Source organism: Pan paniscus, chromosome 12 (genome assembly GCF_029289425.2).
Source record: "Pan paniscus chromosome 12, NHGRI_mPanPan1-v2.0_pri, whole genome shotgun sequence".
Classification (NCBI taxonomy): Eukaryota; Metazoa; Chordata; class Mammalia; order Primates; family Hominidae; genus Pan; species Pan paniscus.
In genome coordinates this window covers 94192769-94218031 of record NC_073261.2, presented here as the reverse complement: position 1 = coordinate 94218031, position 25263 = coordinate 94192769, and the positions used below count along the sequence as shown (strand labels likewise).

Sequence of the window (25263 nt, the reverse complement as noted above, 5' to 3'; positions counted from 1 at the left end):
TGGCACTGCACTCCAGCCTGGGCGACAGAGCAAGACTCTGTCTCAAAAATAAATAAATAAATAATAAGTGAGCAGATAAATAGCATAATGGCATATTTGTGATAAGTGCTAGGAAATAAATAACTAGGGTACTATAATAGAGATTAATATGGTGGTCAAGGAAGCTAGGAGGGTGACATTTAAGCTGAGGTCTCATGGACGAATGGAACCAGCCCTGAAAGCGCAAAGGAACAATGTTCTAGTCAGAGAAGAGCAAGCACAGAAGCCTTGAGGCGAGAAAGAGCTTAGCTAATTCTAAGAACTGTAAAAAGGCCAAGATGATTGATTACAAGCAGAAGAGTGGCATGAGATGAGGCTAGGGAGGCTGGCAGGAGAAAGGAGTTTAGATTTCACTCTAAAAGCAGTGGAAAACCACTGACAGTTTCTACACTGAGAGAGGAATAATGATGCTTGTGTTTTAAAGAATCACTTTAGCTGCTGCACTGTAAAACCAGTTAAGAAGTGATAGCTGTTTAGGTGAGATAATAGTAATTTCAATGAGAATAGTAGCCATAAAGATGAAGAGAAGTGCTCTCAAGTTCTATTTCAGAGACAGAACAAGCAAGATCGAAGGGGATTTAAGAGGTGAGTGAAAGGGAGGAGCCTGCAATGTAATTCAAATTTCTGGCTTTTACGACTAGGTGAAGGAGGATACTATTTACCAAGATACAGAACCAACAAATTAAGAATGAATTGGCTGCCAGCGCTGTGGCTCACGCCTGTAATCCCAGCACTGTGGGAGGCCGAGGTGGGTGGATCATGAGGTCAGGAGTTCAAGACCAGCCTGGCCAAGATAGTGAAACTCTGTCTGTCCTAAAAATACAAAAAATTAGCCGAGCTCAGTGGCAGGCGCTTGTAATCCCAGCTACCCGGGAGGCTGAGGCATGAGAATCACTTGAACTCAGTTGCAGTGAGCCGAGATCGCGCCACTGCACTCCAGCCTGGGCAACAGAGTGAGACTGTGTCTCAAAAAAAATAAAAGAATGAATTGGCCAATGGTATGGCATACAAGTCCTTATGTATTGACTCAACAATAAGCTTAAATAAATCCTGGAAACTTTCAATTCGGTTTTTCTGAGTTATTGCCCTTTCATCTAAGTGTGCACAACATCAGGTTCCTGGCTGTAAATATCATGTTAATCAAATGGGGTTTATTTACCTTCAAACTACAGTTTGTTACATTATATTCTTCTTTCACTAGTATTAATTCAAAATTAAAGACATCTGCTTTCATTCACGTCATGTCTCTTCCACCCACTCAGGATTCTGTCCATTTTTCTAGTACTTAGAAATATCATCATTTAGTTAAAACAAATAACATGAAATTTAAAACAATAAAATATGTGTCACCTGAAGGGGTGGGTTGCCCCTCCACACCTGTGGGTGTTTCTCATTAGGTGGAACGAGAGACTTGGAAAAGAAAAAGACACAGAGACAAAGTATAGAGAAAGAAATAAGGGAGCCCAGGGGACCAGTGTTCAGCATACGGAGGATCCTGCCAGCCTCTGAGTTCCCTTAGTATTTATTGATCATTCTTGGGTGTTTCTCAGAGACGGGGATGTGGCAGGGTCATAGGATAATAGTGGAGAGAAGGTCAGCAGATAAACACGTGAACAAAGGTCTCTGCGTCATAGACAAGGTAAAGAATTAAGTGCTGTGCTTTAGATATGCATACACATAAATATCTCAATGCCTTACAGAGCAGTATTGTTGCCCGCATGGCCCACCTCCAGCCCTAAGGCGGTTTTTCCCCTATCTCAGTAGATGGAACATACAATCGGGTTTTATACCAAGACATTCCATTGCCCAGGGATGGGCAGGAGACAGATGCCTTCCTCTTGTCTCAACTGCAAAGAGGCATGCCTTCCTCTTATACTAATCCTCCTCAGCACAGACCCTTTACGGGTGTCGGGCTGGAGGACGGTCAGGTCTTTCACTTCCTACGAGGCCATATTTCAGACTATCACATGGGGAGAAACCTTGGACAATACCTGGCTTTCCTAGGCAGAGGTACCTGCGGCCTTCCACAGTGTTTGTGTCCCTGGGTACTTGAGATTAGGGAGTGGTGATGACTCTTAAGGAGCATGCTGCCTTCCAGCATCTGTTTAACAAAGCACATCTAGCACAGCCCTTAATCCATTTAACCGTGAGTTGACACAGCACATGTTTCAGAGAGCTCGGGGTTGGGGCTAAGGTTATAGATTAACAGCATCTCAAGGCAGAAGAATTTGTCTTAGTACAGAACAAAATGGAGTCTCCTATGTCTACTTCTTTCTACACAGACACAGTAACAATCTGATCTCTCTTTCTTTTCCCCACAATCACCCATCAAATTGGCATGTTTTAAAAAATGGTTATATTCGGGCTGGGTGCAGTGGCTCACGCCGGTAATCTCAGCATTTTGGGAGGCCAAGGCAGGCAGACCACAAGGTCAGGAGATCGAGACCATCCTGACTAACATGGTGAAACCCATCTCTGCTAAAAATACAAAAAATTACCCAGGCGTGGTGGCAGGCACCTGTAGTCCCAGCTACTCGGGAGGCTGAGGCAGGAGAATCGCTTGAACCCGGGAGGCGGAGGTTGCAGTGAGCCGAGATCGCGCCACTGCACTCCATCCTGTCGACAGAATGAGACTCCGTCTCAAAAATAAATAAATAAATATGTAAATATTAGCCAAACATGGTGGCAGGCGGCTTGTAGTCCCAGCTACTTAGATAGCTGAGTTGGGAGGATTGCCTGAGCCCAGGAGTGTGAGGTTACAAGGAGCTATTACTGCACCACTGCACTCCAGCCTGGGTAACGGAGCGACCTTGTCTCTAAAACAAACAAAACCACTACATTTACTCATCCTTTAAGTACCAACATGTTACCTACTGTGAGAAAATTTTCCAGAAATACCATTTAACACACTAATAGACATGTCTCTCGATTGCTCTATTGCTGATCAATTGTGTATTTCTCCAAGTCGGCCTCCTAATATACCCCAACCCCTCTTTCTTCAAGTTGGAAGCCACATTTATGTAGCTTGAATATTAAAGTTACGTATGTAAACATTTAAAAGCAGGTGAGTTTGTAAACTTCGGCAAGCTTATCAGTAGACAGGGCCTTCCAGTGAAAAGAGCACTTGACTAGAAATTAGGAGATTTAGGTACTGTCCTAAATCTGTTTCTACCTTACTTTCTCTGGCCTCAGTTTCCTCCCTCATAAAGGAATGTATCTACAGCCCTAGTCTCTGGGTGGCGATTTACGGCTTCTCTGCCTTTTATTTTCCTTCTCCGAGCCATCCCTCTTCATCTTACAGGTGAGGAAACTGCCATCCAGACATTACATATAACTTAGTCAAGATCCTACACTATTAATTAATGGCTAATGGCAATGGAATCTTGAGATCCTGTACGGCGGCTGACCCATAAAATCTACCTAGTTCTAAAATTCTTTAACCCACCCACTTAACAAAAACGGAGGTAATAGGTAAACAAAACGCCAGGAAAGATGGCACTTAAAGGAACAAAAACACCCAAGGAGGAAAAAGGCCTGAGATTTCCACAAATTACAAGTGAACTTCCTGTCCTGGGTAAACTTCCGGAATCAACAACAGGAAGACCCAATCAGAATCTTCCTCCGAGAACCAATGGGAGAGCACATTACAAAGAGCCAATCCCAGCGCCGCTGTCACTGTTATGGTCCTGTCAGGGCGCCGGCGTCGTGGTGCTTGGGTGGTCGCCACCAAGAGGACTTTGGTGGGGTAGTCTCGGGGCAGCTCAGCGGCCCGCTGTGCCCGTTTCTGGCCTCGCTCCCAGCTTGCACGTCGAGACTCGTAGGCCGCACCGTAGGGCGAGCGTGCGGGTCGGCGCCGCGGCCGCCTCGGGGTCTGGGCCCAGCCGCAGCCTCTTCTACCGCGGCCGGTCGGGAGGCGCCGCGAGATGCAGCCTCCGGGCCCGCCCCCGGCCTATGCCCCCACTAACGGGGACTTCACCTTTGTCTCCTCAGCAGACGCGGAAGGTGAGGCTGAGCCCTTGGAAGGGCTATCACCCGGAGGAAGCCAGGGCCCGACGCCGTAGGGTCTTTCTGGTGCCGGGGTGGTCGTGGCCGGGTGGGGACAGGCAGGAAGCTGACTGGTGACTGCAGCCCACCGCGCCTGCCGGGCCTTCCGAGAGGCCCCGAAGGACGGAGGGAGGGGTGTAGGGAGCTGCTTTTTAAAGCATCAAGTTACTCGGTCAGCCCCTAGTTTTCCCCATACCGTCTGGTGGCTGGTTTTTCTGGGTGGCTTAGTCTCTTCAAGTGGACCCACGAAATCCTAAGCTTTTATTTCTGGAATTACTCGCCCTTACTCAGAAAAAGGATAGATTGGCCAAGGGAGATCTCAAAGAATGAGAAAAAGGAAGGAGGGCTGTTTTCTTCTGTTATGTATCAACAGATAATTTTTTGGGGGGGTCTGGGATCAGATTTGGCACTGCAAATAAAAACTAAATGGTTTTTATTGAATTTGATGTCTTGCCCGAGTCCCCGTTTTCCTCGCATTTTGTAATGTTTCACCTCAGTATTCAGAGAAATTGACCCAGGTATATTGGAAGTTTAGTGTAAACCAACAATGTGTTTCCAGTAGCCTCTACAGATTTCCTTGTATTATTCTGAGGAAGCGATTGTGCTGGAGATATTTTCCTACAGCACAGGAGAATGTTTTCCTCCTATTCTCAGTTCCCTATCCAACTCATAACCTGGATATTATTCTGCTAGTCATTTTCAATTTTTTTTTTTTTTCTTGAGCTCTGTCGCCCAGGCTGGAGTGCAGTGGCACGATCCTGGCTCACTGCAAGCTCCGCCTCCCGGGTTCACGCCATTCTCCTGCCTCAGCCTCCCGAGTAGCTGGGACTACAGGCGCCCGCCACCGCGCCCAGCCAGTTTTTTGTATTTTTAGTAGAGATGAGGTTTCACCGTGTTAGCCATGATGGTCTCGATCTCCTGACCTCGTGATCCGCCCGCCTCGGCCTCCCAAAGTGCTGGGATTACCGGCGTGAGCCACCGCGCCCCGCGCCCCGGCCATTTTCAAATTTTTATTACACTTCGTGCACCAGTTATTTTCCAGTGACCAGACTTACTGCCTGCTATGAAATCATAAATTATGTTTGCAGAAATTTCAGTCTGAAAAAGAACCTAGATTTTCCTTTTTTTTTTTTTTTTGAGACGGAGTCTTGCTCTGTCGCCCAGGCTGGAGTGCAGTGATGCCATCTCGGTTCACTGCGAGCTCTGCCTCCCGGGTTCACGCCATTCTCTGGCCTCAGCCTCCCGTGTAGCTGGGACTACAGGCGCCCGCCACCACGCCCGGCTAATTTTTTTTTTTTTTTTTTTTTGTATTTTTTTTAGTAGAGACGGGGTTTCATAGTGTTAGCCAGGATGGTCTCGATCTCCTGACCTCGTGATCCGTCCGCCTCGGCCTCCCAAAGTGCTGGGATTACAGGTGTGAGCCACCGCGCCCGGCCGAAAGAACCTAGATTTTCCTAAGAAATTTTATGGTGTATCAGTATAGCTTGTTTTCCCTTTTGTTTTTCTTGTTGTGCTGTTTGGCATTGTTTTTTAAAAATAGTACTGGTCATAATTTAAAATGTACAATAAAATTTTTGTCTATCAAAGGGAACATAGCTGAGACATTTATTTTTTTTTTCTCTTATGTTCTTTTTTTTTTTTTTTTTTTTTTTGAGGTGTGGTCTCACTCTGTTGCCAGGCTGGAGTGCAGTGGTTTGATCATAGCTTACTATAACCTCAAACTCCTGGGCTCCAGTGATCCTCCCGCTTCAGTCTCCTGAGTAGCTGGAGACCGTCTGGTGGCTGGTTTTTCTGGGTGGCTTATTCTCTTCAAGTGGACCCATGAAACCCTAAGGTCTGTGCCACCGTGCCCAGCTAATATATATATATATGTATTTTTTTTTTTTTTTGAGGCGGAGTCTCACTTTGTCACCCAGGCTGGAGTGCAGTGGTGCAATCTCTGCTCACTGCAAGCTCCGCTTCCCAGGTTCATGCTATTCTCCTGCCTCAGCCTCCCGAGTAGCTGGAACTACAGGTGCCCGCCACCATGCCCAGCTAATTTTTTTGTATTTTTTTAGTAGAGACGGGGTTTCACTGTTAGCCAGGATGGTCTCGATCTCCTGACCTTGTGATCCGCCCAGCCTAATTTTTTTTTTTTTTTTGAGACAGAGTCTTGCTCTGTCGCCCAGGCTGGAGTGCAGTGGCGCAGTCTCAGCTCACTGCAAGCTCCGCCTCCCGGGTTCACTCCATTCTCTGCCTCAGCCTCCCGAGTAGCTAGGACTACAGGCGCCCGCCACCACGCGTGGCTAATTTTTTTTTGTATTTTTAGTAGAGACGGGGTTTCACCGTGTTAGCCAGGATGGTCTCGATCTCCTGACCTCGTGATCCGCCCGCCTCGGCCTCCCAAAGTGCTGGGATTACAGGCGTGAGCCACCGCGCCCGGCCTAATTTTTAAACATTTTGTAGATCTCACTAGGTTGCCTAGGCTTGTCTCAGATTCTTGGCCTCCCAAATTGCTGGGATTACAGATGTGAGCTACCAGCCAAGCCGTAAATTTCTTTTAAATTGAGATACAGCACCCCAAAATATTTCAATTTGTTTCATCTACATTTGGTAGCATGGTGCTTAGGGGGGAATATCAACTTTAATTTCCCAGGTTTAAAAAAATTGTTTAAGTATCAGAACATGATGTTTGTTCAAACTCATGTTTCCATGTATTTGTTTATTTTTTTCATTCTCCCTTCCCTGAGGAATTACTTTTCTTAAATATGCCTAAGAAATCTGACAGAATAATGTAAGTAGATAACCCATTGATTCCACGTACTAAGAAACCTGAAATAAGTAAAAATCTATAAAGTTTATTCAAACTTCTCCGTATTTCCTCAGGAGACATATAGGTCTGTATATCCACGGAGCTATATGTATATGCATAATATCCTCACACAATATTATATCGTACAGTTTAAATTTAGAGTATTTTAAGTATACTACTCATTTGATCTTTTTTTTTTTTCCTTTTTTGAGACAGAGTTTCACTCCCCTTGCCTAGGGTGGAGTGCAGTGGCTTGATCTCAGCTCACAGCAATCTCCACCTCCTGGGATCAAGTGATTCTCCTGCCTCAGCCTCCTGAGTAACTGGGACTACAGGTGTACGCCACCATGCCCGGTTAATTTTTGTATTTTTTGTACAGACAGGGTTTCGCCATGTTTCACAGGCTGGTCTTGAACTCCTGGGCTCAAGTGATCCACCCACCTTGGCCTCCCAAAGTACTGGGATTACAGGCATAAGCCACCACACCCAGCCTCATTTGTTCTTTATAAGACTCCCAGTGAGCTTTATTATTCCTGTATCCTATAAAGAAACTGAGGTGAGCTGGGTGTGGTGGCTTACACCTGTAATCCCAGCACTTTAGGCTGAGGTGGGCAGTTGGCTTAAGCTCGAGAGTTTGATACCAGCCTAGGCAACATGGCAAAACCCCATCTCTACAAAACATACAAAAAATTAGCTGGGCATGGTGGCACGCACCTGCAATCCCAATCCCAGCTACCTAGGAGGCTGAGGCAGGAGAATCACTTGAACCCAGAAGGCAGAGGTTGCAGTGAGCCAAGATCATGCCATCACACTCCAGCCTGGGTGACAGAGTGAGACTCTGTCTCAAAAAAAAAAAAAAAAAATTAGCCAACCATGGTTGTGCACACCTGTGGTCCCAGCTACCATGGGGTCAGCTACTCTGAGTCTCACTTGAGACTGGGAGGTCTAGGCTGCAGTGAGCTGTGATTGTGCCAGTGTGCTCCAGCCTAGGCAACAAAGTAAGACCCTGGCTGAAAAAAAAAAAAAAAAGAAAAAAAGAAACTGAGGCTTAGAGAGGTTTAGCAACTTCCACATGCTAGATCTGGAATTAAGAGCTAGTCTACAGCCAGGTGTGATAGCATGCACCTGCAATCCCAGCTACTCAGGAAGCTGAAGCAAGATGATTGCTTGAGCCCAGGAGTCTGAGGCCACCCGGGGGAACGTAGTGAGACCCCATCTCAAAAAAACAAAACCACAGAGCTAATCTGCTATCTCCTCAAGTTTCTTTCTACTGTCTCTTTCTTACATTTTTCTAAATTGTGTATCTGAAGTATGGAAGAGTCCTGGATTTGCATCCTGGCTTTATCAATTACTCTCCATGTGATCTTGGGCAAGCTACTTACCTTTTTTGTTTTGTTTTGTTTTTGAGACGGAGTCTCGCCCTGTCGCCCAGGCTGGAGTGCAATGGCACGATCTTGGCTCACTGCAACCTCTGCCTCCCGGGTTCAAGCGATTCTTCTGCCTCAGCCTCCCAAGTAGCTGGGATTACAGGCTCGCGCCACCACACCCAGCTAATGTTTTGTATCGTTAGTAGAGACGAGGTTTCACCACATTGGCCAAGCTGTTCTCGAACTCCTGACCTCGTGATCCGCCCGCCTCAGCTTCCCAAAGTGCTGGGATTACAGGTGTGAGCCACTGCGCCCCGCCAACTTACCCTTTCTTAACCTCATTTTCCTCATATACAAATTGGGAATAAGAATACCCAAGTGCAGGCCAGGTGGGTGGCTCACGCCTGTAATCCCAGAACTTTGGGAGGCCGAGGTGGGCGGATCACGAGGTCAGGAGATCAAGACCATCCTGGCTAACAAGGTGAAACCCAGTCTCTACTAAAAATACAAAAAAATTAGCCGGGGGTGGTGGCGGGTGCCTGTAGTCCCAGCTACTCTGGAGGCTGAGGCAGGAGAATGGCGTGAACCTGGGAGGTGGAGCTTGCAGTGAGCCAAGATCGCGCCACTGCACTCCCGCCTGGGCGACAGAGTGACTGTCTCAAAAAAAAAAAAAAAAAAAGGAATACCCAAGTGCTCAAATACTTTGTAAATGTAAAACATTTACTACTGTATCTGGCAGAGTTAAGTGTTCAACATATGTGAGTAATGATGTTGCTGCTTGGGTTTCAGTGTTAACTGACCCCACACTTTTTTTTTATTGTTTTCCAACATGAACATTTTACTGTACAACTCCGGGTCTTTTCCCTGGTTTCTACATGTCATATAAATTCTTGCTTCTCCCCTTTTTATACTGTTTTTTTTTTTGTGTTTTGTTTTGTTTTTTTTTTTGAGACGGAGTCTCGCTCTGTCGCCCAGGCTGGAGTGCAGTGGCGCGATCTCGGCTCACTGCAAGCTCCGCCTCCCGGGTTCACGCCATTCTCCTGCCTCAGCCTCCCGAGTAGCTGGGACTACAGGCGCCCGCCACCACGCCCGGCTAATTTTTTGTATTTTTAGTAGAGACGGGGTTTCACCATGTTAGCCAGGATGGTCTCGATCTCCTGACCTCGTGATCCGCCCGCCTCGGCCTCCCAAAGTGCTGGGATTACAGGCGTGAGCCACCGCGCCCGGCCTATACTGTTTTTTAACCATGAATATCAACTTACAGATGTTTTCAGTGTATAACCTTCCTTCTAGATTCTGTCCAAATCCCTCATTCTTAATGATATCTATCCTTACTATTTCTCCACACATACCCTTTATTCTAAAATGTGCTTTGGTGTTTTGTCTCCATGTGGATGCAGATTCTGATCTTCATGCTTAGAATGTCTTTCTCCTCCTCGCCTTAAGTTAAAACCTAAGACTGAACTCAAATGCTCTTCCCTTGGTAAAACTTGCTTTAACTGTCCCTCAGAAACGGAAACTTCCTAATATTTTCTATACCCCAGTACCTATCATAGAACCCGTGGTATAAATATCACAAAAGAATTATTTGTTGAATAAATTATTTTTGCTTTCATTTATCTCATGTCTTTTTTTTTTTTGAGACAAGAGTCTCGCTGTGTTGCCCAGGCTGGAGTGCAATGGCGCAATCTTGGCTCATTGCAACCTCTGCCTCCCAGGTTCAAGCAATTCTCCTGCCTCAGCCTCCCAAGTAGCTGGGATTACAGGTGCCTGCCACCATGCTCGGCTAATTTTTGTATTTTTTTAGTAGAGACGGGGTTTTACCACGTTGGTCAGGCTGGTCTCAAACTCCCGACCTCAAGTGATCCGCCCACCTCTGCCTCCCAAAGTGCTGGGATTGATTACAGGCATGAGTCACCACGCCAGGCCTAATATCACTTCTTAATTTAAGCTTTATGGTATTGTTTGCCCTTCCATCAATTAATTCATTCAATAAGCATGCACATTTGTTGATTGCCTACTATGGATCAGACACTATTATAAGTACTGGGGATATATGTACCAAGACAAATGCCACCAAAAATCCCAAATAATCTCTCCTTTCATAGATTTTATAAACAATCAAGTAATTACACAAATATATAATTATATATAGTGATAAATATCATGAAGGAAAAGTGGAGGGAACTATGAAAGGAACCTACATAGTCTAGTCTGCAGGATCAAGGAAAATTTGCTTAAGCGAGTGTAATTGTTTGGATTTGTGTCCCTCCCCAAATCTCATGTTGAATTGTAATCTTCAGTGTTGGAGGAGAGGCCTGGTGGGAGGTGACTGGATCATGGGGGTGGACTTCCCTCTTGCTGTTCTTGTCATAGTGAGTTCTCACAAGGTCTGGTTTTTTAAAAGGGTGTAGCACCTCCACTGTCTGTCTCTCCCTCCTCTGGCCTTGTAAAACTGCCTGCTTCCCCTTTGCAATCTGCCGTGATTGTAAGTTTCCTAAGGCATACCCAGCCATGCTTCCTGTAGAGCCTGTGGAACTGTGAGTCAAACCTCTTTTGTTTATAAATTACTCAGTCTCAGGTAGTTCTTTAGAGCAATGCAAGAATGGACTAATACAGCAAGTATATCTGAGAACTGAAGAATGGATGGCACTTAATTATCTGAAGTTAGAGGAAACAGCCTGGCACAAGGTCCCTGAGACAAACAGAATCCAGGTTCATTCAGAGAAATGAGAGGCTTAGTGTGGCTAGGGTATAGAGTCCAGATTGGGAGGAGAGTAGGTAAGTGGGCCTGGATAAGAAGATAGGGCATGTAGAGATTATTGGACTTGAGCTAGAAAAGCAACTGGGGGAGGGAGATGAAGGATTCTAAACAAAAGAGTGAAATATTTGCATCTTAGAAAGAGTCTCCTGAGTACAGTGAAGAGTATGGATTGGAAGGAGACAAAAATGACTGGGGGGAGGGCAGTTCGTACACCATTATAATCATGCAGGCAGGAGTTGATGGTCTGCATGAGCTTGCTACTGGTGGTAGAAATGGTAAGTGGACAGACATTTAAAAATATTTAGAGGTAAAACTGACAATTTAGTGGTGGTTTGGATGGAGAGGAAGCATGCAAATAAAGCAAACTGTCAAGGATAAGCTTCTAGCTTACAATGCTGGATAGATTAGTAGTATCATTTAATGAAAAAAATGGAGGAAGACCTGAGATATATCAGTTTTGGAATATTGAATTTTAGATGCCTTTGAGATAGATGCAAGGAAATGTTGACAATAGGTTATATAAATCTAGTGAAGAGGACTGGACTCAATATATTGCATTTCAACCTTGGCCTTCTTCAGTCTTTTTATCCCTATATAAAAATTATAATACCTGCAGCTCACAATACAGTGATCAGTAAATTGTAGATAATTACTATCAGTGTTCTTTTGAGTAAGTGATACTTTTCTGTCACTCTGTTATTGTGACCATTTTAGCCTTTTCTTTGTTTGAAATTCCCCCTTCCCAGAAAGGATGTCACCTCTAATACAAGTTAGTAATGTAGACAGAGGAATCTTTAGTTTTTCCTTTTTTTTTTTTTTTTTTTTTGGAGACGGAGTCTTGCTCTGTCACCCAGGCTAGAGTGCAGTGGTGCGATCCCAGCTCATTGCAACCTCCGCCTCCCAGGCTCAAGCAATTCTCCTGCCTCAGCCTCCCAAGTAGCTGGGATTACAGGTGCCCGCCACCGCACCCGGCTAATTTTTGTATTTTTGGTAGAGATGGGGTTTCACTGTCTTGGCCAGGTTGGTCTCGAACTCTATGATTCCTTCTTATGAAAAATAATATCCATATAGGTCTAGTCTTATCACAAATATTTTCTATACAATATGCTGGTGAAGTATGATATATAGTATGTAATGGGTGCAAGAATAACTTTTATTTCCTTTTTGAAAACTGAAAATGACATTTTAGCCAACCTTTCTTAGGGGAGTTAAACAAGGTTTACTTTTTTCATTAATTAATCTACTTATTTTCATGAGTTTTAAAACTCATAAGGCATTACACAGATCTACAAATGTGATTAAATTGCATAGAACTATAAACACATATACACACACAAATGAGTGCATGTCAAACTGGTGAAATCTGAATAAGGTCTGTGGATTGTACCAGTGTCAGTGTCCTGAATTTGATAGTTATGTGAGTTTGTGCTATTGGGAGAAACTGTGTAAAGGGTACATATGACCTCTCTTTTCTATTTTTGTAACTTTCTATGAATCTATAATTTTTCAAAATAAAAATTTAAAGACATAAGACAAAAGAAATTTCATCTTTTTGTTTATCAGATAAATTACAGAATTTAATTATTTACAGTATGAAAATTTACCTATAATATTTGATAGAAAAACTACTAAAATCATAAACCAGAACAACATGATTAAAATATAACCTAAGACAAAAATTTATACAAGACTTTGAAAAAAACATTTTTTTTTTGAGATGGAGTTGCGCTCTGTTGGCAGGCTGGAGTGCAGTGGTGCGATCTCGGCTCAGTGCAACCTCCACCTCCCGGGTTCAAGTGATTCTCCTGCCTCAGCCTCCTGAGTAGCTGGGACTACAGGCGCACGCCACCACACCCAGCTAATTTTTGCGTTTTTAGTAGAGACAGGGTTTTACCACGTTGGCCAGGATTGTCTCGATCTCTTGACCTCGTGATCTGCCGACCTTGACTGGGATTACAGACCTGAGCCACCCCACCCTGCCGGAAAAAACATTTTCTTACAGAGTAACGTGATCAAGCTCCAGTATAGGTCTAATAGTTACAAGATTATGCACATGCATTAGTTTCTTGATCTCTTTCATAGGCCTATGTATACATTAAAATGGTATCCTTAGGCCAGGCACAGTGGCTCGTGTCTTTAATCCCAGCACTTTGGGAGGCCAAGGCAGGTGTATTACATGAGGCCAGGAGTTCAGGACCAGACTGGCCAACATATTGAAACCCCATGTCTACTAAAAATACAAAATTTAGCTGGGCATGGTGGTGCATGCCTGTAATCCCAGCTACTCGAGAGGCTGAGGTAGTTGAATCGCTTGAACCTGGGAGGTGGAGATTGCAGTGAGTTGTGATCATGGCACTGCACTCCAGCCTGGACAAGAGAGAGAGTCTGTCTCTAAAATAAATAAAATGGTATCCTTATAACTCAAATGAAATAATGAAATTTATTAATATCTTTTAGTGCAAAAACATATGCTTGTTTTTGTTTCTGCAGCACAAATACACAACTCTGGGTCATACTGAAGCACACATAGACTTCATTTTCAAGTCTGAGATGAGATGAAACGAGATGATTTTTGTCCTTGCTGTTGTTGCTTATTAAATAAGGAAAAGCTTCTTTACGTATATAAGAATGTGTCAAGTGCCACAAAATGTTCATTGTTTATTGCAGGATACTCTTCTTTCACAGAAATCGGGAACTTGTCTAGGGGCAGATCAGTAGTAAATTTCATCTTCAGTGTACTATCACACTGCACTGTGAGAATTTTTCACATTCTCAGGCTGAGCAGAAGATTCAGAGAGGATCCCATACCCAGTCATACATTTGAGTTGAAAGGGAAGAAAAATTCCTGTTAAATTTTGTTGTGTGGGTTTTCCAAAGGTGGCTTTCAATAAGACTTGAAATTTACTGATACTCTTCACTCTGAGACAAAACAGCTGTAGAAACATTTTTAAAATTTCCTTTTACGATAGATTTTTTAAAAGATTGTATCTTTTTAAATCCACTTTTATATTTATTATCCTTTACATTGTTTTTACTTAGAAAATGACAAGAATATTTTATATATAGTATAGTAAGGAGGAATTAACCTAAAATTCATGTTTAACTATCTGGACGTCTATCCAAGAGCTGACAACCAAGCTAGCTCGTTCTTACTCTGGTTTAAATTAAATCAGCCATGCTCCTGGAGTGATTTTTAATTGTTTTTCTTGCTCTCTGACATCATTCTCCACTTGTTAACTTGATAACATGTTAAACTACTACTAATTTTTTGGACTTTCCTGTTCTTTCTCACTGACAGTTATGTCTTGGGGGTCCTAGGGGAGGTGTCAAACTGCTATTGTTGGCATTCCTACATATGTCCTTGATATTTTTTCTACTTTACATGGAACAGAAAGTACTAGAAAATTTGTAAGCTGAAGATGCCTTTTTGAGGTTCTTGCGTCCGCGCTATGACAAACTGCTAAACATGTACAGATCTTGAGCACAACATTCCTTAGCACTATAATTTATATATCCTTTTTTGGTTTAGATTAAGGACTTTAAGTACAGTCCTTTCTAGAAACCAGGAAACAGTTGTTAAGGTCCTTTCCAGCCTCATAACTGCAAAACCTCTAATGTCACTGCTGTACTAATGATTTCTGGATGTAAATCTTCTTCTTGTTAAGAAAAAACACTCTTGGCCTGGCGTGGTGGCTCACACCTGTAATCCCAGCACTTTGGGAAGGCCAGGGTGGGCAGATTATCTGAGGTCAGGAGTTTGAGACCAGCCTGGCCAACATGGCAAAACCCCATCTCTACTAAAAATACAAAAATTAGCCAGGCATGCTGGTACACGCCAGTAATCTCAGCTACTCAGGAGGCCGAGGCAGGAGAATTAATTGAACCCAGGAGGTGGAGGTTGCAGTGAGCCGAGATTGCCCCACTGCACTCCAGCCTGGGAGACAGAGCAATAAATAAATAAATAAATAAATAAATAAAAATTAGCTAGGCATGGTTGTGTGCACCTGTAATCCCAACTCTGGAGGCTGGGGCAGTAGAATGGCTTGAACCTAGGAGACAGAGGTTGCAGTGAGCCGAGATGACACCACCGCACTCCAGCCTGACAACAGAGTGAGGCTCTGATGCAAAAAAAAGAAGAAATAACACTCTTTGTATCTATTAGAAATAGACTTTTAAATTCCACCTCTCTCATTTCAACTTAGACAAAGAAGTAGCAAGCACTTAGAGTATTTTCACTATGCAATTATATGATAACATGTACAGGGATTATTTTTAAACTTTAAGTGGTGAATTCAAATCTGGTTATATTTTATCTCTGAGTGAGCTCCTTTATAAAAACTTTTTAGAATTATATAATGTTTAACCTGGAAAGAACTTTGAATAGGAAACTAGGGCCCGGAAAACATGAATGATTTGCTGTATCAGTTAGTAGCTAAGCTGGGACTTAGCTTCAGAATGTAAACGTTTGTCAAACTTAATTGCAGGAGTTGTCATAAGCCAACCAGGATGTGACTCATAGAGTATTGTGCAAATTAAGCTCTTTGTACTGTATATGAAAAACGGTTTTTTGTTTTTTAAGGAAGCTAACTTTGGTATTGGTTGGACATGATCTCCAGAGAAGTATCTATCTGTGTTAGAGTGTTCTGGTTTGGTGTTTCCAAAAGTATTTTTCTGAAATAATACTATAATCATGTGACTTGCACTGACAGTATTGATGGTTGTTTATTAATGTATATTATCTGGTCCTACAAATGTGCTTTTTCTTTTAAATCCCTATATGACCTCAGGCAAATCCTTAACTATTTCCATTTTTTAACTAGCAAAGATGGCATTAGTACTACCATGATTATCTGTAACCCCTGAGATACTGTGCAGACTCTACAAGGAATTTATTTTTTTATGTGGATAACTGAATCTCTTCACCTCTTGTTAGAGCCGACCTAAAAAATAAAAACAAAAAGAAAACATAGCCTTTATTTATTTTTGCCAAAACTGAAGATGAATGATGTAATTATGTGAAGAAAAGGGAAATTTTGGCTGAAATAGCAGGGGACTCTTACTCATCAGACTTATCAAGAATTAAGCATTAATATGTGAAACACTTAGCATAGATATGTGATGATTTAAATGAAAGAATATATGAATAAATAAATACATGAAAAGGTAGAGAAAAATTATCTACGAATTTCCTTTAGCAAATAAATTGTCTAATAGTTTGTATATATACATATGTAATGCCTCTGAAAAGAATTTATTCAGTTACTTTGTTCTGAGGCACGTGATATGTGTAAGAATGAAGGAATCCAAAATGATGTTATGTAATGTATTTTGCATATATTTTCCATGGAAATTTTAAGGAATTACTGTTGTTAAGTCTAGATTCTGGTACCAGTCTGGCTAATTAGCTGTGAAACCTTTTGTATGTTTTTTCACTTCTTTCATCTTTCATTTTATTCTTATAAAATAAATGATGGTTTTTAGATATCTGTCAACTATAAAATTTGAAGATTATATGCAATAGCAGATGTTCTTAGAGATCTTCAAATGATAATTATTTTAGTTGAATATCTGCTCACTTTGGTTAAGATTCACATGTTGTGCCTTAGTTTATATAGTTTTATCCTCTTTTCTCCTAAGATCTCAGTGGTTCAATAGCATCCCCAGATGTCAAATTAAATCTTGGTGGAGATTTTATCAAAGAATCTACAGCTACTACATTTCTGAGACAAAGAGGTTATGGCTGGCTTCTGGAAGTTGAAGATGATGATCCTGAAGATAACAAGCCACTCTTGTATGTAAAAATAATTATATATATATATATATTTTAGCTAGTCTGTGGGATGATTATATTCTTTCTTGTTATTTAGAGAGAAAGCATTAACCTTTTTTGGTCAAAAGCTATAGTGATTGTCAATTTTACTAGTAATTTAAAAAACTGAAATAATAATGAGAGAATATTTTTTAACCAATTAAAAGACAAAAATTAAAAGAATGGTAATCCTGTATCTCACACACATGTATGTCTACTCCAGCTTACCTGGGTCTGTCAGCTATCTGAAGTAATCATGCAATTTAAAAAAGCAAGGCTCTTAGGTACTAGCTGTTGAAATTAAGGTTCGGACAAATTAAGATTTCCAAGAAGATTACCACTCCAAAATCTCTTCAACATAGAAATTCTAGAGCTGCCACTGGGAGGAGAGCTACATATAAAGAGGCTTTCACTTTCTTTATAGTACCTGAAATTTTGTGGTTATCTGGAGAAAAAAGTAAAGAAATGAATAATTTTGAAAAGAAGAAGAACCTATAGCTTTGTAAAATTGAGGCATTTCCAGATTCTTCTTTGTATTAATTATCAGTAGAGTAAGTGCTGAAACATCCTGTGTTTCTTCATGTTAATACACCATATATCGGCCAGGCATAGTGTCCCACGCCAGTAATCCCAGCACTTTGGGAGGCTGAGGTGGGCGGATCACTTGAGATTAGAAGTTCAAGATGAGCCTGGCCAACATGGCGAAACCCCATCTCTACTAAAAATACAAAAAAAAAAAAAAAATTAGCCGGGCGTGGTGTCAGGGGCCTGTAGTCCCAGCTGCTCGGGTGGCTGATGCATGAGAATCGCTTGAACCCAGGAGACGGAGGTTGCAGTGAGCCGAAATTGCCCCACCGCACTCCAGCCTGGGTGAAAAAGCAAGACTCTTGTCTCAAAAACAAAGAAACAAACCATATACCATCAAATCTAAGACACTATTGATTATAAGATGAAGTTATTTTACATATTAATTAAACAGAAAAGTGCATAAGACAGCATAAAGCTGGGACATCAAAGGGCTATCTCCTTATTAGTGTAAGGAAGAATGAGAAATAACCCACAACACAAAGACAGCAAGGAGGTTTGCTTCAGTTTGGCAGTGGATAAGATGTTGAAAGAAAGAATTTCCCCAGAGAATATAAAACCCACACTGGTTCTCATATGGGTTTGCAATCTGAATTAGGCCCAAAAAGTCACAAGCAGAAAATTTTACTTAAAGTTTTCTTAAATTGATAGGGCTTCCAGGAGACTGGCAAAAGGAAAGGTAAATATTAGAAACACTTGGCGTCACTCCAGGCTGACGATTGTAAGACTCCAGTGATAGAGATATGTCCCACATTTAGAGATATTGGAATGTTAAAAATGTACAGCTTGGAATTAGTGAAATGTGGCACTTCAAATGCAAATGTTTTGTTGACCTATGGAGATTATACTGTCTTATTTATAGTTTTCTTAATTTTTTTTTGAAATTGTTTTAGTATTCAGAAATGTGTGCCTTTTGAGAATTTTTATTTTAAAATTATAGGGAAGAATTGGACATCGATCTAAAGGATATTTACTACAAAATCCGATGTGTTTTGATGCCAATGCCATCACTTGGTTTTAATAGACAAGTGGTGAGAGACAATCCTGACTTTTGGGGTCCTCTGGCTGTTGTTCTTTTCTTTTCCATGATATCATTATATGGACAGTTTAGGGTAAGTATATCTTATTTTATACAAATTCTAAATATTTTGAGAGTTTCAAAAATTAAATATAATAAGATATTAACTGTAATATACCATATTATGTTTGAGAAATGCTTTACCCATTATTTCTCACTTGTTCATCCCTAAAACCGTTCCATAATTAAATAAGTGAGGAGTACCTTAGATTAATGCTTTCAAACTTTTCCACATCATGATTCACATAGAAAGTATTAGTATTTGTGGGCGGGTGTGGTGGCTCACGCCTGTAATCCCAGCACTTTGGGAGGCCGAGGTGGGTGGATCACGAGGTCAGGAGATTGAGACCATCCTGGCCAACATGGTGGAAGCCCTGTCTCTACTAAAACTACAAAAAAAGTATCTGGGTGTGGTGGTGCACGCCTGTAATCCCAGCTACTCGGGAAGCTGAGGCAGGAGAATCACTTGAACCCGGGAGGCAGAGGTTGCAGTGAGCCAAGATCACGCCACTGCACTCCAGCCTGGCGACAGAGTGAGACTCCATCTCAAAAAAAAAAAAAAAAAGAAAATATTAGTATTTGTATGGCACGCTGGGGTAAATGAATAGAACCACTTCCAGCTGACCAGAAGTCACTAGAAGGTGCACCTTCTGATTTTCCCAAGAGATGAACAGTTTGAAATGTAATACTCATATTCATATTTCTTACCTTTTATTGACTCATAATTCTGTTCTTAAAATGACCATTACTTAGGATTCCATCAGTATTTGTTTTTATATTACTACTGGTATTTTAATCCCTTTGTCCTACTTTCAGATACTTTATCACTGAAACACAACATATATACATCACTCTCTCATGCCAAACTTAAGGCTTTGAAGGAGTAAAAAGTTACTGTTTACCACATTTGGAAATGAATGAGTTTCTGGTGGCTGCTCTAATAAACTGCTACAAGCTTAGTGGTTTTAAATAATACAGATTTATTATTTTACGGTTCTGGATGTCAGAAGTCCAAAATGAGTCTTAAAGGACTAAGATCAAAATGTCTACAGGGCTGGTTCCTGTGGAAGCTCCAGGGCAGAATCTGTTGCTTGTTTCTTTCACTTCCAGAGGCTGCCAGCATTCCTTGGCCTCTGGCTGCGTCACTATGATCTCTGTTTCCATGATCACATTACCTTCCCCTCTAATGTACTTAAATCTCCTTCAGTTTCCATTTTTTTTTTTTTTTTTTTTTAGACGGAGTTTCACTCTTGTTGCCCAGGCTAGAGTGCAGTGGCACGATCTCAGCTCACTGCACTTTCTGCCTCCCAGGTTCAAGTGATTCTTCTGCCTCAGCCTCCTACAGAGCTGGGATTACAGACATGCACCACCACCCCCAGCTAATTTTGTATTTTTAGTAGAGAGGGGGTTTCACCATGTTAGTCAGGCTGGTCTCAAACTCCTGATCTCAGGTGATCCGCCTACCTTGGCCTCCCAAAATGCTGAGATTACAGGTGTGAACCACTGCCCAGCCTCAGTTTTCATCTTTTAAGGACAATTGTTACTACATTTAGGGCCCAGCAAGGTAATCCAGAATAATCTCTCCATCACAAGATACTTGATGCATTACTATACTAGTCCTATTAATATTTACACTAGATTAGTAGTTTATATCAGATGTTATGTTAAAGTGTTGCGAAGACCATTGAAGAAGGTGAATGGGGACTCTGGTCTCCTACCTACCACTGGTTCTTCATCTAGAACATCTCTAATTGTATCTGTTTTGTATAATCTTTCATTTGAACAAAGGGTTCTAAGGTTAAAAACAGAAGATTACGGCTGGGCGCAGTGGCTCATGCCTACAGACCGAGGCGGGTGGATCATGATGAGGTCAGGAGTTCAAGACCAGCCTGGCCAACATAGTGAAACCCCATCTCTCCTAAAAATACAAAAATGAGCTGAGCGTGGTAGCGGGTGCCTGTAATCCCAGCTACTCGGGAGGCTGAGGCAGAGAATTGCTTGAACCCGGGAGGTGGAGATTGCATTGAGCCGAGATCACGCCACTGCACTCCAGCCTGGGTGACAGAGCAAGACTCAGTCTCAAAAAAAAAAAAAAAAGGAAAAAAAAACCCCAGAAGATTACTATACCATCATAGAACGTCACTCATTTTGGATTTGCTTGATGTTTTCTCATGATTTGATTTGGATTATGCATTTTTGGCAAGAATATCACAGAAGTGACATTGTCCCGCTCTCTGTATGCTAACAGGGAGTATGTGATACTGATAAGTCTTATAAATGGTGATGTTAACCTTGATCACTTGGTTAGGTGATAGGGTAGTATCTGTTCAATTTCTCCAGTATAAAGTTACTATTTTTCTCTTTGTAATTAATAAATAGCTTATGGAGGTACTTTGCAACTATGCAAATATCCTGTTTCTCATCTAACTTTAGCCTACTAATTTTAGCATCCATTGGTGGATCTTGCATGCAGTAATTATTACTATAATGTTTACAGAATGATTATTTTTCTGTTTCCCTCATTCATTTTATTTGAGTTATAATCCAGTACTGTCATAATTTATTTCATCGCTCAGATTTTTCAAGCTTTAACCATTGGGAGCTCCTTCAGCTTGCGTTCTGTCTCGTTTCAACATATCCCATTCTTTTTTTGAGTACTTCCTTTCCTTCTTACTTCACACAGTGTTCTGGGCTAATCTTGTATTTTGCCTGCCCCAGCCTTGGAATCAACCGTTTTTGTTTTTTTTTTTTTTCTTGAAATGGTGTTTCACTCTTGTCGCTCAGGCTGGAGTGCAATGGCGCAGTCTTGGCTCACCGCAACCTCTGCCTCCCAGGTTCAAGCGATTCTCCAGCCTCAGCCTCCTGAATAGCTGGGATTACAGGCATGTGCCACCATGCCCGGCTAATTTTGTATTTTTTTTTACAGGGTTTCTCCATGTTGGTCAGGCTGGTCTTGAACTCCCGACCTCAGGTTATCTGCCTGCCTCAGCCTCCCAAAGTGCTGGAATGATAGGCGTGAGCCACTGTGCCTGGCCAACCATTTCTTTAAGAAGTCCTACTTCCTTTAATTAGCAAATGATACTTAGAAACCAGTTTCTGGGGTTGGTCATGGTGGCTCACTCCTGTAATCCCAGCACTTTGGGAGGCTGAGGTAGGAGGATCACTTGAGCTCAGGAGTTCGAGACCAGCCTGGGCAACATAGTGAGACCTGGTCTCTATTAAATAAATAAGTACATGACCAAATAACATAGCAAGACCTAGTCTCTATTAAATAAATACATAAATAAAATAATAAATAATAAAAGAAACCAGTATCTGGGCGATAAATGTGCTTATGTTGCTACTGGGGTATTATTTCTAGACCATTCCAGCAGACAGCTTCAAAATACAAATATATGTATGTATCGTTACACCAAGTTTGAGGAGTTTAAAATTGTCTGAAATGGCTTCCATATTCCATTACTTGAATAAATATGTAATCTAAATTTTAAAGACTTCCAGAGAAGATTGGTAACTTGCTTCAGAAATAAATTTTTCTTGTGGGATGCTGTAAGACAGGGGGTTGATAGTAAACACTTTTTTTTTGCAATAATCTTTTATCATAGATTTTGAAATACTGAGGTTTCTTTAGGCAATTGATAATTGCTAAGATTTTAATTTGGATGTAAAATTGTATTACACATTGTATTCTTATTAAGTTTTGGAGTAATACCTGAGAGCCCACATAATCTCTCTATGACCTGAAATTGGGCATGCTAAACTGTCATTTATGGCAGAGAATCGAGTTCCTGGAAAATTATCATCTTATTTGGTATAAAAATATTAATTGCATGATTTTTCCCCCTAAGGTGGTCTCATGGATTATAACCATTTGGATATTTGGTTCACTAACAATTTTCTTACTGGCCAGAGTTCTTGGTGGAGAAGTAAGTAGTTTATTTTGAAAATAACCTTCCTTATTTATGGTGAGCTTAGTTTTTGATACTGCAGATATCATCATTAGCTATACAAGAAACTTTCTTGTCCCAGAATTGCTTTATGCTAGTTCCTTTAAGATGATCAACATATTAGTATTGTGCTTACTCAATAAATGGTACAAGAAATGAGGAAAAAGAAAATATCCCGTCCCATTTATGAAGTAATTGCAGCCTTTTAGGGAAGCATATAATTTATTTATTTGAAATGGAATCTTGCTTTGTCATCCTGCTGCAGTGCAGTGGGGCAATCTCGGCTCATTGCAACCTCCGCCTCCCAGGTTCCCGATTGTCCTGCCTCAGCCTTCCGAGTAGCTGGGATTATAGATATGTGCCACTATGCCGGGCTAATTATTGAATTTTTAGTAGAGACAGGGTTTCACCATGTTGGCCAGGCTCGTCTTGAACTCCCAACCTCAAGCGATCTGCCTGCTTAGCCTCCCAAAGTGCTGGGATTACAGGAGTGAACTGCTGCGCCCAGACAAAATTTATTTATTTATTTATTTATTATTATTTTATTTTGAGATGGAGTCTCGCTGTGTCACCCAGGCTGGAGTACAGTGGCACAATCTCGGCTCACTGCTACCTCCACCTCCTGGGTTCAAGCGATTCTCCTGCCTTAGCCTCCCAAGTAGCTAGGATTACAAGCACCTGCCACCCTGCCCAACTAATTTTTGTATTTTTAGTAGAGATGGAGTTTCACCATGTTGGTCAAGCTGGTCTCAAACTCCCGATCTCAAGTGATCTGCCTCAGCCTTGCAAAGTGCTAGGATTACCAGTGTGAACCACTGTGCCCAGCCAGAATTTATTCTTACAGAAATTCTCAAACTTTGATCTCAGGTTGCCAAAGAGATTTGTAACAATAAACCAACTACATTTTAACATAAACAATACATTTAAAGAAAAATAACCATATTTTCCAAAACAAAAGAGTTAGAAGAGTAGCATTATTTTACATTTTTGTAAGTAGCTTTAATGTCTGGCTGAATGGAAATTGGATTCTAATACATGCTTTTTCCATTCAATCTGTTAAGATATATTGTTTTGGCTAAAGTATCTGAAGAAAATAAGGCTTTATACAGGTATATAATTGAAAAGGGAGAGTATTTTAATAACCTTTTCAGATGATGGTGAATATTCTCTGATATCACACCAGAACTCAAGGGGGCTGGGCGCCGTGGCTCATACCTGTAGTCCCAGCACTTTGGGGGGCTGACGCAGGAGGATCACTTGCGCCCAGGAGTTCCAATACCAGCCTGGGCAACGTAGGGAGACCCTATCTCTTTAAAAATTATCCAGGCATAGTGGTGTGTGCCTGTGGTCCCAGCTACTAGGGACTGAGGCAGGAGACTTGCCTGAGCCTGAGGGGTTATGGCTGTGGTGAGCTGTGTTCGTGCCACTGCACCGTAGCCTGGCCGACGGTGAAATCTTGTCTTAAATAAATTAAATAAATAAGGAGTTTTGAGCTGGGTGTGCTGGCGCATGCCTGTAGTCCCAGCTACTTGGGAGGCTGGGGCAGGAGGATCACTTGAGCCTAGGAGTAGTTTTTTTGTTTTTTGTTTTAGCCTGGCCAGTGTGGTGAAACACCGTCTCTACTAAAAATACAAAAATTGCTGGGCGCGGTAGCTCACGCCTGTCATCCCAGCACTTTGGGAGGCCGGGGCGGGTGGATCACCTGAGGTTGGGAGTTTGAGACCAGCCTGTCCAACATGGAGAAACCCCATCCCTACTAAAAATGCAAAATTAGCTGGATGTGGTGGCACATGCCTGCAATCCCAGCTACTCGGGAAGCTGAGGCAGGAGAATCTCTTGAACCTGGGAGGCGGAGGTTGTGGTGAGCCATGATTGCAACATTGCACTTTAGCCTGGGCAACAAGAGCGAAACTCCGTCTCAAAAAAAAGATAAAAAAATTAGCCGGGCATGGAGGCACGCGCCTGTAGTCCCAGCTACTCAGGAGGCCGAGGCAGAAGAATCTCTTGAACCCGGGAGGCGGAGGTTGCGGTGAGCCGAGATCGTGCCACTGCACTCCAGTGTGGACGACAGAGGAGGACTCCGTCTTTAAAAAAAAAAAAAAAAAAAAAAAAAAGAGTTTCTTTTATCCCTTCTATTTTCAGTTTCAGAAGTGAATGATATTAGAATATATGTTCAATCGAGCATCTTAATAAAACTCTTGAATAAATTTAGAGTAACATCTGTGAAACCTTTTTACTCTGCATATGGAAATTTAAAATAATTCTAATAGACACTTAAAGTATATTTGTTTATATATTATTTCTTATGTCCTAGACAAAACCTAGTATAATATTTATATGAAAATATGTATCATTACGTTTTTTGGTAATTCAAGAATGTTGATGTAGGAGTTTAGGGGCCTACATTTTAATTTGAACACTGACACCTTTCTAGCTTTGCTTTTCTGAGCAAAGCAGTGTTTCTCTCTAAGAATCGATTTCTTCACAATAGGGACAATAATGCCTATATTTCATAGGATTGTTATTTCATTTACTCTCCACAGCATGTGAAGCCCTATCACAGAACTTGGCATAAAGTAGTCACTAAAAAATATTTTTCTCTTCAGTCTCTCCTGGCTACCTTCCCTTTCCTTCTGGTCTGCATTGGTAACATCTAGGTTCTCTAGACCTTGGATTTTTCATCTGAATGGGATGGTTGTAGTCCCTTTAAATAATTCTACAATTTAGGGGAAGTAGTGACAAAACGTAATGTAGAGATATACTGAAGGTAGTATGAAACTCAAGAGAGAGGTAAATGCTGGAAATGTAGATTTGGGTATTATCAGCAAATTTATTTTAA

At 41.6% G+C, this 25263-nt stretch overlaps 1 protein-coding gene across 2 annotated transcripts in view; it reads left to right on the top strand.

Moving 5' to 3' along the window:
* The first annotated feature begins 3650 nt into the window (after positions 1-3650).
* Positions 3651-25263, top strand: part of YIPF4 (Yip1 domain family member 4) — a 29481-nt gene continuing 7868 nt past the window's right edge. Inside the window, exons 1-4 of one of the 2 annotated variants that reach the window (XM_003822007.5) lie at positions 3651-4041; positions 16643-16796; positions 18340-18511; positions 22326-22403. In XM_003822007.5, the coding sequence (XP_003822055.1) occupies positions 3963-4041; positions 16643-16796; positions 18340-18511; positions 22326-22403 (483 nt within the window). In that variant the 5' untranslated portion in view covers positions 3651-3962. The remainder of the gene's footprint in view (positions 4042-16642; positions 16797-18339; positions 18512-22325; positions 22404-25263) is intronic. The other variant, XM_034952902.3, reaches the window with a different exon arrangement.